The sequence below is a fragment of the Pinus tabuliformis genome, chromosome 4_2 (assembly GCF_031772625.1).
Source record: "Pinus tabuliformis cultivar Carrire ecotype Pingquan chromosome 4_2, CPIR1, whole genome shotgun sequence".
Classification (NCBI taxonomy): Eukaryota; Viridiplantae; Streptophyta; class Pinopsida; order Pinales; family Pinaceae; genus Pinus; species Pinus tabuliformis.
The window spans coordinates 676,353,622-676,368,589 of record NC_142304.1 but is presented as its reverse complement, the minus strand read 5'-3'; the positions used below and the strand labels follow the sequence as shown (position 1 = coordinate 676,368,589).

Below are 14,968 nucleotides of genomic sequence, written 5' to 3'. Positions count from 1 at the left end.
ATGGGGTCGACCTCTTTATTACTATTTACATATATATGCCGGCGTTTATTATATTTATGCTTTAAACCTTTAAAATTTATTTGGAAAAGGTTTTAATCGCCATTTTTCTTAAAAGACTTTTTAGGATGTTCTAATGTAATCCTTTCGCACTGAGGCTTTAGAATTAAACCTAAAATTTATCGCTCTTTTTAATTAATTTTTTTTTTATCTTAAAACTAATATTTCCTCTCAATTTTTTTTTATAATTATATCCTAAATTTTAAAATAATAACCCTTCTCTATTAATTCTTTTATTAATTATATAATAAAATTATTAATTCATACAACACATATTTAACATTTTACTAAAATATTACTTTTACTTACTTCCATATCCCACTACTTCTTTGACGTTGCACAAACCTACTTCCATATCCCACTACTTCTATGACGTTGCACCGGTTTGTGCAAATGCTAGTTCTATATACAATGTAGGGTTTCAGGGTCGACGACAATGCTCTTTAACTTTTTAAAACATTTATATCTTAAAATGGGTTGTTATATCGGATGTAGGGTTTCAGGTCCGCAGATATATCCTTCTCCGAGGGGTTTCAGGAGGGCCTCTTATGCCACGCCCCCTTTTCAGGTAGACGCATTTGCAAATATTTGCATTGTGCTATTTTTCTTTCCAGGTGGCGGATTGACTTGATCGGTGCACGGACAAAGGTGCATTTTTGGATAACCGATGCGGCTGGTTCAGATCCTCATATGCAATCGGATAGAGGTGAGTCTAGGCCTTGATTTCTTTTGTCCCTCTCAACCCATATTCTCTTATCACGATGTCTTTTTTGTTTTGTATTTCCGCTTCACATTTTCCAGAAGAGGTGCTACTTATATTTGCTTTCACAAACTCACAGCAGGCATATTTTTTCAATCTGTGTTTTTTTTGGCGCATTTATTGGCTTACATATCGATTGATATTGATATATTTTCCCTCAATTTTTCTAATCTTTTATTTCATCCGAGTATAAAGAGATACATTTTGTAAATGATTTAAGCTTCGAGAAATATCAGAACAAAAATATACATTCTTTGCTAAGCCTGAAGAAGGCATTGATATTGATTGAAGGGTCCTGTAACTTCTCTAAAATTTAGAATTCTTCTTTTGAGGCACTTGGATCATCTTCAGAATACTGACTGTCATAAGAATCCCCATTCGAGGATGCAGAAATATGTTTGTGTAAGATATGACAATCCTTGATTTCACTTCATAACCTTGAACCCTCAGCCAACTGTAGTCCTTCCTTCCTCAAGGTGTCTGCTTCACCATTTAATTCTTTGTAGACATGTTCAAAGCACTCTGAAATAAAAACGGACAGAACGTTTGATTTCATCTTCTACTACTGCCATTCATCCAATTAATTACTAACAACTGATGAATTTAGTAACACTTGTTTAACAAATTCTTCTCCTACAGGAAAGTAGCACAGTCTGAATTTAAAGGCTAATCGAAACTGTAATCTGAATGTCGTTTGAGCCTATAAAGGGACACAGTTAGAAAACATGCACAGAACATGTAGATCACTGTCGAGAACCCCTGTTAATGCTATTCCATTATCATTGAATAAAAAGTTGCATCACTAACATATCTCAGTGCAAAATGCACTGCCCCCTTCCAAGTATTAGAACTTGTGTTTTGTGGCAACCTGATGAACTTGCCTAGGCTGCACCATGTACTGAAAGTGTTGACTGCAAAACAAATGTTAGGCTTTGTGTTAACTAAGTACATGAGGAAACCTATCAATTCCCTGTATACAGATGTTCATCAAATTTGAATTAGAATCAGAAAAGTACAATGGATTTACTACCACAGGGGAGTAGCCATGGGTTTGCAGTACATCATTTGAAATCTCATCAGAATTTCAATTGCATACACTGGAGTAGCCATGGGTTTGCAGTCCATCATTTGAAATCTTCTAAGAATTTCAATTACATACTTTTTCTGTCCAAGGAACACTTCACCTGCACTTTGCTACACCCCTAGAGCCAACAAGTAGTGCTTCAAGTCATGACAAATTCTCTTGCCAATTTTGCCCTGCACCAGTTTGTGGATTCCTTTTAACTTCCTGTGAGTGTAAGATTGTCTACATATGGGACTAAAACAAGCAGATTAGAATGATCTACCAAATTGTAAAAATTAGAATCTGCATCTGTCTCAGTGAAACCCAAATCTGAAAGTTACTCATCGATCTTGGAGTGCCATGCAAATGGTGCCTGTTTCAACTCATAAAGGGCCTACTTCAACTTGTAAACATGGGTCTCAAGCCTATTCACCTAAAAGCCTCTTGGTTGGTTTATTCATATAACTCCTTAATCAACCTATTAAGAAATGTTGTCTTTACATAAATTTGATATAAAATCCAATGGAAGATTGTTGTGAAAGACATAGTAAATCTGATAGAGGTATATTTAGTAACAAGAGCAAAAGTCTCCTCATAGTCAACTCCTTTTTAATGGGAGAACCATCCAGCCACAAACCGAGCTTTGCAGTTTTATATGCTGCTATCTGGTGCATGCTTAACCATGCATGATTGTTGTAAGAAAAACTAGAGTCAAATACTGACTTCTCCACTAGTCTAGGCACTATCTCCTACCCATTATTCTTTAGGAGGAGATGTATTCCTCCATCATGGCATTTTGCAGTACTTGCTTCCTTACTGCCGTTGCTAGAAGGTTTTGTTTCAATAATGAAAGATATTAGTGCAACATAACTAGGGAACTTTTTAGGAGGGTGGGTTATTTGAAGGGAAGTAGTTGGAGCACCAACTTACTCTGTTGCCTCTTTTAATGTCTAGATTAGCCATCTAGGCTTTCTAGCTGAACTTGAAGGTAAAGAGGCACCCCTTGCACTTCCAAAAGCTTGCTGATCTAAGTGTGCGTTTCATGATCTTTTTGATTTCTGCAGATCTGTTTTTGGGATACCAAGCTCTTCTGCCTCCATGGTCACTATTGGAGGTTCTTGAGACTTAGAGGACCATGCATTTTCTTCAAACTTGGTATCTCTACTCACAACTACTTTATGTTGAGATGGAATGTATATTCTATAAGCTTTTGAGGTTTCACTCTAACCTACAAAAATGCCCTTCAAACTAGAAGGTTCCAACTTGGTCCTTTTCCCATCTGGAATATGAATGTAGATAAGACATCTGAAAAACTCAAAGATGTGTTACTTGAGGCTTCTGAATTCCTCCAGTCTTATCCTTCAAAATTCTGTGAGGATACCTATTCAAAATATAGACAATGATGAGACATGTTTATACACAGAGACACATGAGCAGAACTAGATCATGAATCAAGGCCCCAAACTACTGAGGGTTGTAGGGAACTATCAACATTTTCTTGATTCTTGATTTCATGCAAAAGGTATTAAACTCCTTTGGTTTTTGTGAATTAAGTCTAGGACTTCCTAGAAGAATCATCAATAAAATATTCATAGTAAATGTTACTTGATAAGGAAGTTGAAGAGATGGGCCCACATAGATTTGAGTTGATTAGGTCAAAAACCCCTCTTGACCTATGTTTACTGCCAGGAAAACATCCTTTACATGCTGGCCAAGTGCACAACCTTTGCACACTCCTTTCTTCTCAGCCTTGAAGATTGGCAATGCCCACACCATGTTTTTCAAGATTGGCAACATTCACTAGTGCAAGTGACCTAGTCTCTTTTGTCAAAGCTCACACATGTTGTCACTATCATACCCTAAAGTTCTTATAGGATTCCCTTGCAATTTAGGATGAGGACTTGTTGACCTTCAAAGTTAGCCATATATGTAGGATCTATCATCATTGAAATTGGAAAGAGATTTTTAGTTAAGCTAGGTACCTACAAAACATCATTAACTTAGTAAGCTTAAGGATATCACTTGATGGATCCCCCTCTTGCAACTGGATATGTGGCATCATCACCAAGTTCTACTAAAGGTACTCTTGTTAGAGGTTGTATGTTTGCAGGCTCCACTGTCCACATACCAGTCCACATCAGACATGATGTCAGATGACAGGCATGAGACCATTGAGAAGTGTATCTCGAGATTGGATGAAAGCTCATCCACTTGAGCTGATGCTTTTGTACTCTTTACAAGTTGCTTTCCCTTCCCCTTCTTTTGATGGCATTGGAAGCGAAGTGCCCAAACATTTGACACTTGAAGCACTTGATGTGGCTCAAGTCCTTCCTTCCCTGGTTACAAGAACCTGGCTTCTCTTTCTTCCCTTTTTAACCCTTCTTAGTTCCTCTTTTCTTGTTGCCCTTCTTCGTCTTACTGATGGGGACAACATTCTGCTCCTTCTAGTTGAAGTCATTCCATAACCTCTTCAAAATGGGAAGTTTTAACTTTTTTTTGGCCTAGATGTCATAGCCAAAAAGTTTCCAAAAAGAACAGGACCTATTTAATGCAATGAGTACTAGCTTTTCACCCTTCACCTCCTCTCAATTGCTGCAAGCTGATCATGGAGATCAATAATCTTCATTAAGTAGGAAACTACAATATCCTTTTACTCATTTGCAGGGATTAAGCTTATTTCTTAGGAATGTCTTCTGTTTGTTGTTCTCACTCTGATAGAGTGACTAGAGCATCAAACATGTACTTTATTGTGGTCTTTTTGGTGATGTGAGGGATCTAATGATCCTTCATAGATTCAAGTATGACTCACTTGACCTTGGCCATCTTCTTTTTATGATTTACTAATTACACAGGTTTGGGAGGCTCTACAACCAGTTTCTCAATGAAGTTAGACAAATCCTACTCCAACAATATCTTTGTGCCTAGAGGCGCTCACCAGCCTGGTATGGAAGAGATGTTGTAATGTCGTGTCTTGATATGTAAACATTTTGACTCAGTCAAATTGCATAAAATGGAAATGAAATAAAATTTAAAAAAAATAAAATAAAAAATAAAATTAATAATTAAAATAAACTTGAGGTAAAATAGTCAACTTATTGTTGGTGGTTTTGACAACCCATGGTTTTGCTAATGGTATTCTTATGTAAGAATAATTTCTCACTCTAGATCCATCTTAACTCCAGATCTATCGAGTGTCGAGAGGGATCAAATCTATTGAGGTGCAAACCTCTTTTAGAGTGAAAAGAAATTTGATCCCGCCAAATGCTTGGAAGATCTGTAGTTAAGATGGATGCAGGCTGGTTACCTGAGACTTCCCTGGGATGAAGTTAAGAGGGACCTTCCAATCTGTCCATGTATTTGAGATTGACTGTAGCCATACTACTGCATTGGAATATCGCCTAAACGAAAGTTAAGACAGATCAGCAGCCTAACAAAGAACCCGACAACTTGAAACTTCACTGCACTTTTCTCAAGCATGGATCACAGCATCCGATCCCTGGAGCCTCCTGACAGCTCCCTTTCATAGGTAGCAGTCCTACTATCTATTCAAGGATTTTTAGAATGTTTCAACAAACCTTTCTCTGATACCATTATGAAGTTTTGTCTAACTCATTGTAAACAGATTCTTCTTCTAGTGGAAACTAACACTGTTTAAATTTAAAGGCTAATCAAAACTACAATCTGAATCTCACTAAAATCTACAAACACAGTTGGAATACATACATTGGAACACACAGATCAATGTCAAAAACACCTGTTACTGCTATTCCAATATTGCTGAATAAAAATCTGCTAGAAAGGATTTTGTGTAAGAACTGAAACTAACCCTATTACAGATCCATACTCTCACTGTTTCTTATAAGTGACACCTAGGGTTTATAAAAATAGATATATTACTTAGATCTCTGGATCTGTGCTCTATCTAACTGATAAAAAATGAATTCAGAAAGACTGAAAAATAAAACAGAACTGACTCATCTAACTTTAGCACTTTATCTTTAACCTGAAGTATAATGATAAAATTATCTTATTCTTTTTATGGCTGGGCCATACATGCATGTGTGTGCCCTTATTGCTGGAATAGTAAAATTTGTGATGTGCTCCTACTGTTTATTTATTGCTGCATTCTCACCAACAGATCATTACGCTGTTTGGAATTTAATGCTGCATGGATTTGTGTAATGCTGCTGTAATATAAGGTGCCCAGATCTGCCATGTGTGCTCCAACCTAGTAGAAGATGATCTGGGGTACACTATCTAACAACAATGAGCCAACAAACACTGGTATTTTTTTAAATGCCACTGTGGGCTGCTAGCTTTTAGAGTATTGTTAGGGAAATAAGCTCGGTGTAGTTATTTGATCCTCACCTAAATCTGTGTTAAATCTGATACAGTGAGAGTTATTGAGATATAGAACACGTATGGCTTCCCTTTTTTGGGGGGTACCTTGACTAGCTCCATCAAAGTAATCCCCATGTTCCAGATTTGTCCATAGGAGCACGAATCAACTTTTTCTGTGTTGGGGTTGATGAAAAAGCTTCGAAGTTTGAGAAGATTGACTGACCTTGGAAGGCGCATTGAAAGAGTTATATACCTGTCTTCAAAGATTTCAACATTTCTATCTTTCTAGATTCCCCATGATACTATTAGAGGAAGGCCTTTGAGGACTGAGTTTTGCTACCACTTTTTAGAGCACTCTTCAGCATAACCTCCTTGTCCACAGTCCTTTATCCTTGTCAAACCATCCAGATTTCCTTTATTAAGGATAGAATATCAGTAAGTGGTCTATGTTCTTTTCAACTCTTTTACACATGATACATTTTCTTGGACTTGATCCATTTCTTCTCTTAAGAACTTCCTATGTGGGTGATCTATTTAAGATTGCCAACTGCATGTAAATAATGAACTTTTGAAAGGTTCTTATCCAGATGCGCTTCCACCATGAGAGTGTGCATTCTGGTCTGTCCAGGGTACACGATTCTTATCCTAACTTTGGAGTGTAAATCCCCAAGGCTGGATTTTAGACCAGACATGTTCATCATCAGAGTCTTTTATATAGGCATGGCACACTTTTGATTTGTTTATAAATCCTTTTGATTGAATATTTTCTTGGCCTTTGAGTCGTCTCTCTGTTCAGCGCTATTCCAATCCTGCTGGCAAATGGAGGAGTTTCCTGGTCCAGCTACCTGGTCTAGATTGAAGAGAGTTTATCACTGCTTTTGGCAGCTTGTACTCAGCTCCACTTCTTATCCATGGGTCTATACTAATCTTCGCCTTAGCCTCATTGCAAACCTTCCATGCCAGCAATCTGCCTGTTAAAGGGAATGTTATAGTCAGTACTTTAAATAATATGGATGCATTGTTGATTGACTTGTTTGGGTTTCCAATCCAGTCTTCTGCTGAATTGGGCTCAATATATCTCTAAATGTGAATCTGATTCCTGAGGTCCTCTTTTGATATTAGTCTCCACATACACTTGGCTTTTAGGGATTTCCCGAAGGAATGATATTCGATATGTAATGCATGTGGGCTTTTTTGTATACCTTTGTTTTCTTAGCAAAATATAGTCTTATATTATAAAAAACAGATCAAGTACTGTAATTGATTTCTCTTTGCATCCATGCTAGAAGAGCCAACATATCAGATTGGGCATCATATTTGGAATGTCTCATGTCATTCTAAGGACAAAATCCACAACAGTGATAAGATTCAATGTTTGCTTTTATTTTTATTGTGCTCTTTCCGGCTTTGTGGCTGGAATGTGTTGTAGGTCCAATTGAATCTGTATTGAGTTCAACCTAATTGTACAATGTACTTTTCTAACTTTCTACAAACGTGTTGTTTATATCTAGTATAAGCAGATGGGGGATAGACTCATGGAGTACTAGGCTTGTGCAGTTACATCCTGTAATTAATCTATTAAGATTGGTTCTGGTCTCCTTAAGTCCATATCCAGATGGGTCATGAGGGGAATGCAGAAGTTGATTTTGTATTCTTATCAGCACTGGGTCATAGATCGCACGATCCTTCATTTAATGTCTAGTTTTTATCAATAATTAGGTTCTGTTCTTTAGATACTCCAATATTTAGTTTTAACTTTTAATGTTTAGTGTTCTTTTATGGTGATTATTTTTTAGTATTTAGATCATGTAATGATCCTTCTACTATGATTGGTTCTTTTTAAATTCTTTTCTAAATCCTTTTCTAAATCCTTTTCTAAATCCTTGATGTCAAAGGAACACAATTTCGTTATCGAGTCAGGCAAGTCTTTGTTCATTGGATTTAAAAACATTTTACGAAAATGAGAGTGCTACCAGGAAAAAATTTAGATAATACAGTTCTGTAGTTTGATGCTACAACAAATTTTGTTTGTGCTGTCACTGCCTTGTTTGGTTATTGGTATCAATTCTACTTTGGTACTGCATTTAGATACTTCAAGCTACATCATTTCCACATAAGATTGATAGGAATTCGACTATGTAGTGATTATAAAAAACACTGCTGTTTATCTATCCTATTTTAGTACTACCACACGACTTGCAATTGTGCTAAACATAAAATACGAACTAGTTAAAATTTTGATCCATTTTTTGCTTTTGTAAGAAAACAATAGTTTATTTTAACCAGTGTTCCATGAGGATGTGTCCCCTATGGTGGGGTGCACGTATCCACGCTTCCCACACACCTAGGATGGGAAGATGCTCAGGGACACGTTTCCCCACGCCCCCTTTTAGGGAGACACAGGGAGACGCAGGGGGAAACGTTTCCCTAATGTGGGGATGTGTTTCCCCAAAAGGGGTGCTTCTGGGCAACTCCCCTAAAAAAGGGCTAGGTGCTCCCACTTAATTTTGCTTGAAACAATAATTTATGAGTGGGAAAGCTCAACATTCAACCCTAGGGCCCTATTAATTGACTTAGGATGTTTGAGAGTGGTTCTGACCTCAATTTATTTCATATGGAGAAAGTAAATTTCAGATTCCACTCAAAATGCATCAGACATAACAATTTTTAGGATTTCAGGAATGAGCGAATTGCGATGTTTCCATTGGGCTCTATTATATATAAGGGTTTGGAACTACCATTTAATCGAGAGCACCAAGCCCAAAAGCACCCCTTTTGAGGGGGGCCATGTTCTGCTTTGGGCAATTAAGAGCTATCTTCCTCAGCTCAACCTTCAGTGGAGCTACTGATTGATTGCCTCCTTGCTGTCACTTGTTGCTGAATGAAGGACCACTTCACCCGGTCATAAGTTTTCTCAAAGTCTATTTTGACAAACAAGCCATTGAGGCTAGTATGATGGGCACATTCTATGCCTTTAAAGACTGCATTGAAATTGTCAAGGATATATTGCCCACAAATAGACCTTGTTTGTTCTAGGCGAATGCTCTTTGGAAGAATATGCTTGATGCACAAGGCAGATGCCTTGGCCAAGATTTTTTAAAAGGTGTTTAAAAGAGTTATGGGTCTCCATGTGGTGTTTAGCACTAGGTCTTTTGCCATAGGAATGAGTTTGATAATGCCCTGGTTGATTCCATCTTGTAGGGATTGGCTTCTGAGAGGCTCTTTACAAACTTTTGCACAACTAAACTTAACTTCATAGTTTACAAAAAATGCTTTGTGCACCATCATCAATATTTTGGTTGCAAAAAATTGGTAATATAATCAAAGAAAGTGATAAATATTTTTGTTTCTTACTGTAACAGCAATACAAACTAAGCCCCTAGGGTTAGCTCAATTGGTCGAGTCTTGTCAATAAAGCAGCTTTGTTATTGAGAGGGCATGGGTTCGATTCTGTCAACACTCTCGAGGCTAGGCTCCGTGGTTGCGCAGGCAGTAAGTGGTCACTTCAGATGGATCTGCCTGGTACAAATATTTTGGGGATGTAGCGGTCACCGATCTCCAGGGTTCATGAACCACATAGGAAAAAAAACAACAATGAAAACTAGTTTTTTTTATGTAAAAGTAAAAGAATCTACAAAATAATGAAATTGTTGCATTGGCTGAGTCGACTCAAAGTTTTGTATTTTACTTGGTTCATTTTGGATAGATGGTTCAGTCCTCTTTGTTATGTCCTGTAGATTTATGCAAATGTAGAAGACTTCTATTTGGATTGCCCAACAATTTTGCTTATCTAGTTGTAGACAAGTACCATAAAATGCATATATCCTTTGACTACATAGCAGTGCTTCATACTCTTCCCAGTCTCCTGAGTCTGGCTGAGTCTTGCCAAGTCAGCTCTGGACCAAGTATTCCCCAGCGACTCCCCTGGCAGGCTCCCCTTTGGCTTAGCGGAGTCTTGCCAGACTTGCTAGATTCGGGAGTCTGACCTAGGCTTAGCTGACCCAATGACAGTGACCAAAAATACCCCACACTTGTGATTTTTAGGAGGGAAATGAAGTGTTTGAGAGGGCAGGAAGTCTTTATAAAGACATTTTCTCCCCTTATTCTTTATCATTCCATATATTTTTAAGAGCCATTTCTTCCTTAGAAGAGTGTTGTCTGCTGTCACTGTGAGTGGGTTGAGTTCATCATCATTTATGAGGGAAATTGAAGGAGGCTTTAGCATCATCAATGATCACTAGCTACTGAGTAAAGTCGTCTCACCCTCTCAGCATTCAAAGTTCAGGTAAGTGGGCAATTACACATTCAGGTTTTACTGTTTAGTTTATCAACTTGCATTTTTTTTAAAGTTTATACTAGTAGGCCTGTAGGATGGGATGTCATCCTACAGGCTTAATGAAGAGACTCAGGGTCTCTTTAGTGTTTCATTATCTCTAATGGAAACACCAAATACGTTTGCACCACAATTATTGCTTCAATCTAGAGATTTTGGCTAACTCCTTGAGGGCTTATTCTTGGCATCTTTGTAGTCATGAATGAGGCTTGAGATTGGACTTGGAGACATTGTCTACCTTGATTATCTAATTATGTTATGAAACTATGAGTTATGTAGCTGAATGGAGTACTATTTGTGAATTTGATCGTGGAATTTCAGTTCACTATTTTGCATACAAATATCGAGTGTCAAATGTTGTGTCATCGTATTTTATGAGATAATCTTTTGAAATTCTGCATAGATTGTGGTTTTATAACTTATATGGATTGGTTTGTGCTCAAAATTTACCATGTTTTGAGTTTTTTTCTCTTTGCTGGGTCTGTGCTAAGTCGTTGAGTCTTGCCAAGTCCTAGCCCAACCAAGTCTGGCAACTTTGCTACATAGTGATAAGCATTAGATGCTAAAATTGATGATTAGGATTAACTCGATAATATTAGATTGAGCAGCAGATTGTTTTGATGGATTAGAATAGTTTTTAAATTCTGCCCCTTCCCATGTTCTGCTTAATTTTTTTTCTAGTAACTGTTGTAATATAGAAATTAAAAAAAATTATAAAACAACCATAAAAAAATTAAAATTAAAAATAACAACACATAACAAATATCAAAACCTAAACTAATTTGCAATCTCTAACTCACTCATTCGAGTTACCAAGCTTATGTCTACTCAGCTTGCTGCGTAGCACTATTTGACTTACCAGTTAACTGTTGCACCTCCTCCTCCATGGCACTCCTAAAATGCTCATTGGCCATTTTTAATCATCAGTTTTAACTTTCGAGTCTTGACTTTAGATATGGATGACCTTAGACTGATTCTTTGACTTTCACTCTTTACTTTTTTTGAGTTTGAGTTATATCAATTTACTATTCCAATCTTCAGGCTTAAGTATCTACTATAGTCTATTTTGGTTAGTACTAATTAGATTCTAGAATCACGAATTTAAATTTTAAATCAATTTAGAATCTAGAATGATGAATGATGAATTTAATTTTTAAATCAATTTAGATTCTAGAATGTTGAATAATGAATGATGAATATGGATCAGTGTATTTCATTATTTAATTCAATCATGTACGGATCAATGTATTTATGCTTTCATTATTGAAAATATATATATATATATATTAAAAAAATTATATACCCCCATATCCCCCTGCCCCCTAATTTTACCTAAAATTTGAGGGTACTCTCACACGCCCCCCCTGTGCATCACCCCAGAGATGCATCTCCCTATCCCGGAGTCTTGGTGGAACATTATTTTTAACTTGCCAACATAGAAGGGTTGAAAATATAGTATGACTTCATATTGAAATATGACCATGCCCTTCAAATTTGATGCCAGGTTGAAGAAGTATTTTAGGAAAAGTAATTGGAAGTGTGTTCTAGTGTTTGCCTTTTAGAAAATGTTAATTTTTTTTCAAGCTTTCTTTTCAGTTCTTATAACTGATTTGTTTGTTTTACTTTAGTGGTTTATTTATAATAGTTAAAAAGGCTTACGACATTTAATGGAAACCTTTTATACCCACACCAGATATGCCAAAAATACCTTAGACGTGTGAATGCCAATTTTGATGCACCGTTCATAGTGTGCAGTTGTGATGTTTTTTGTTAACGATTGTGCTGAATAGCTTTGTGTCGAATGATGAAGGTACCTTCAAGACAATTTATATCACATACGGGAATCACATGATATGGATCTAGATTTGAAGATAGAATTCTTCAAACATGTTAACTAATGCATTCAACTATCCAATGTTCTTAGGTAGCGGTCTTGTAAGATTTCTTCTGACAATATCTGGTAACAAGAGTATTATTGTAATCATTAAAATGTTATAAATAAGATATATGAAATAAAAATTCAGGTATTGAATTTTTCATTAAACATTATTTAGAATGTATTAATACTTATAAGTATTTGTGTGAAAATAAATTGAATTGGTTTATGTTTAAGGACAAGGCATCCAAGGCGAGGTTAACAAAGACAAAAGTCACTCATCGTAGTGGCCAGAAAGGTTTAAAAGCACTGATAAAAACCTTTGTAAGTATATGAAACATGTGATATTTTTTTAATAAATTTTGTACTAGAAGAAAGTCATTGTTATCTAATTTCTCCCTATTTACTGATTGATAGGAACTAAAATATGGAAGACCTCCAAATCATTTGGAAAAGGAGGTGCTGCAGCAAAAGAGATGGGTTGAATTTGTTGTTTGGATGGACTCTATGGTATGTAATCTTAGTTGGATTTCCAATATACTTTTAAACCATATTTTCATTTTATTTTTTAGTACTATTAGATATTATATCTTACCTCATTTTATGGTTAACATTGTATAACAAAAACATGTGTTGTGTTATGTAATTAATACTAACATGTAATATTGATTTTTTTTGTCAGAATGCTATAGGTAATGATTGCCAAGACGATGATCCAAATTATGTTCAACATATATCAGGAGATGATGAGGATGAGGATGAGGATGATGGTGGTGAAGGAGGAGATGATGATGATAGTTGCGGTGTTGGTGATGATGTGGATCAGAGTAATGAGGATGGTCAAGATGATCATGAGGATGATCTTGGTGGTGGTAGCTAGGCATGCATATGCATTGTTTTTTATGAAGAAATTATTGTGTAGAATGACATTGTTATGTTTAGATGGGTGTTGTGAATTTACCCTATATCAATGAGACATTTTGATTTTGTAATCATACGATGAGTTTGATTTATGTAAGTTGTTAATTTATCGTAGAATAACGATATTCATGAAATATTTTGATTTGTTAATCATATTTGAATTTTACTTGTTTTCATTAAAAATAATACTGATTTTATTAGAATTATGTTGCTATTTTATACATGTTTTGAAAATTGTTAATGACACATTGTTATTTTTTTGGATGGATGTTGTCAATTTCTCTTAAATTTCTTTACAAATGATTTTGAATTGTGATATCTGCTTTAATGATATTTAGAAACTATCATATATTTCACTATGAATCTATAAAGGGGGTCATATATGTAAAGAAAAATATACTCTATATAAGAAGTCAAATGTGGATGTAACCATGGATGCAAAATTGAAAGTAAAATTGGATGTTAAACTAGGAATTAATACAAAATGCAAGCAATTGACATACAAAGTGTTTTAAATTAGAAGTGAAAAATTGTGCAATAGTTGACACAAAGAAGGGAACAAAACATGGCATACAAAAGGATATCAAATTGCGCAAAAACAAGGACACATAAATGGGCACCAAATTAGATGCAAAAAAAGACAACAACTAGATGTAAAATAAGATGCAAAGTTGAGCATTAAAAAGAAGCAAAAAACGTTACAAATTAATATGTCAAATGATGATGCAAATAATGGTGTAAATTTGGGATGCAAACTTGGGTGCAAAAAAGGAAAAAAAAAGATGTAAGAAAAGACATAAAACAAGATGCAAAATGGGGCTGAAAAAAGGTGAAACCAAGGATGCCATATTGGATGTAAAAAATGATTCCTAATCACATGCAAATTTAGGCTCAAACTCAGACACAAAATTATATGCAAATGTGGACACAAAATGAGGAAAAAAAAGATGCAAATTTGGATGGTGAAAATGATGTAAAACTAGACACCAAAAAAATGAAAAATTGGATGAAAAAGTCGGTGTAAATAATGGTGCAACATTGGACACAAGTAGACACAAAAAAATGGTGCAAAAAGGGGCATAAAATAGCTTAAAATTGGATGCAAAACTTGGTGCAAAAACAAATACAAAAGTAGATGTAAAAAATGGCTCTAAAATGAATGTACCATTAGACACAAAATAAGATGCAAAGGTGGACACAACACATGACTCAACATAAGATGCAAATATAAATGCAAATTTGGATGCTCAAAATGATGTAACATTAGATGCAAGAGATGGTGTTAAAAATGATGCAAAATTGGATGAAACAAATGGCGCAAAATATGGTGCAAAATGAGATGGGAAAAATGGAGACAAATCAAACGTAAATGTGGATGTAAAAAATGGTCCAAAAAAAGATGCAAAAATGGGCACAAGAATGGATGCAAAATTTGGTGCTAAATCAAATTCAACACATGGTGCAAAGATAGGCACCAAAGTTGGTGCAAAAATAGAAGCAAAAACTAGTGTAAGACTAGATACAAAACCTGGCGTAAGACTAGATGCAAAAACTGACACAAAATGGATGCATAAAAAGACGTTAAATTGGATTCAAAATACAGTGTAAACTTGATGC

The 14,968-nt window shown here is 35.7% G+C and overlaps 1 protein-coding gene across 2 annotated transcripts; it reads left to right on the top strand.

Annotated features, from left to right (window-relative positions):
- Positions 1 to 603: 603 nt before the first annotated feature.
- On the top strand, positions 604 to 13,471 carry LOC149171240 (uncharacterized). 2 transcript variants are annotated; one of them, XM_089427458.1, is made up of 3 exons: positions 604 to 763; positions 12,848 to 12,940; positions 13,113 to 13,471. In XM_089427458.1, the coding sequence occupies exons 1-3, from the start codon at positions 725 to 727 to the stop codon at positions 13,308 to 13,310; spliced, it is 330 nt and encodes a 109-aa protein (XP_089283584.1). In that variant the 5' UTR covers positions 604 to 724; the 3' UTR covers positions 13,311 to 13,471. The 2 variants fall into 2 exon arrangements, with proteins under 2 accessions (XP_089283584.1, XP_089283583.1); XM_089427457.1 differs by lacking the exon at positions 604 to 763 and adding an exon at positions 12,473 to 12,754.
- Positions 13,472 to 14,968: the final 1,497 nt, after the last annotated feature.

Excerpts from the sequence above, each read along its gene's own strand:
- LOC149171240 (XM_089427457.1), top strand. The coding sequence starts at position 12,659 with ATGTTTAAGGACAAGGCATCCAAGGCGAGGTTAACAAAGACAAAAGTC. Across the intron at positions 12,755-12,847 it reads AAGCACTGATAAAAACCTTT|GAACTAAAATATGGAAGACC; the intron begins GTAAGTATATGA and ends ACTGATTGATAG. Across the intron at positions 12,941-13,112 it reads TTGTTTGGATGGACTCTATG|AATGCTATAGGTAATGATTG; the intron begins GTATGTAATCTT and ends TTTTTTTGTCAG.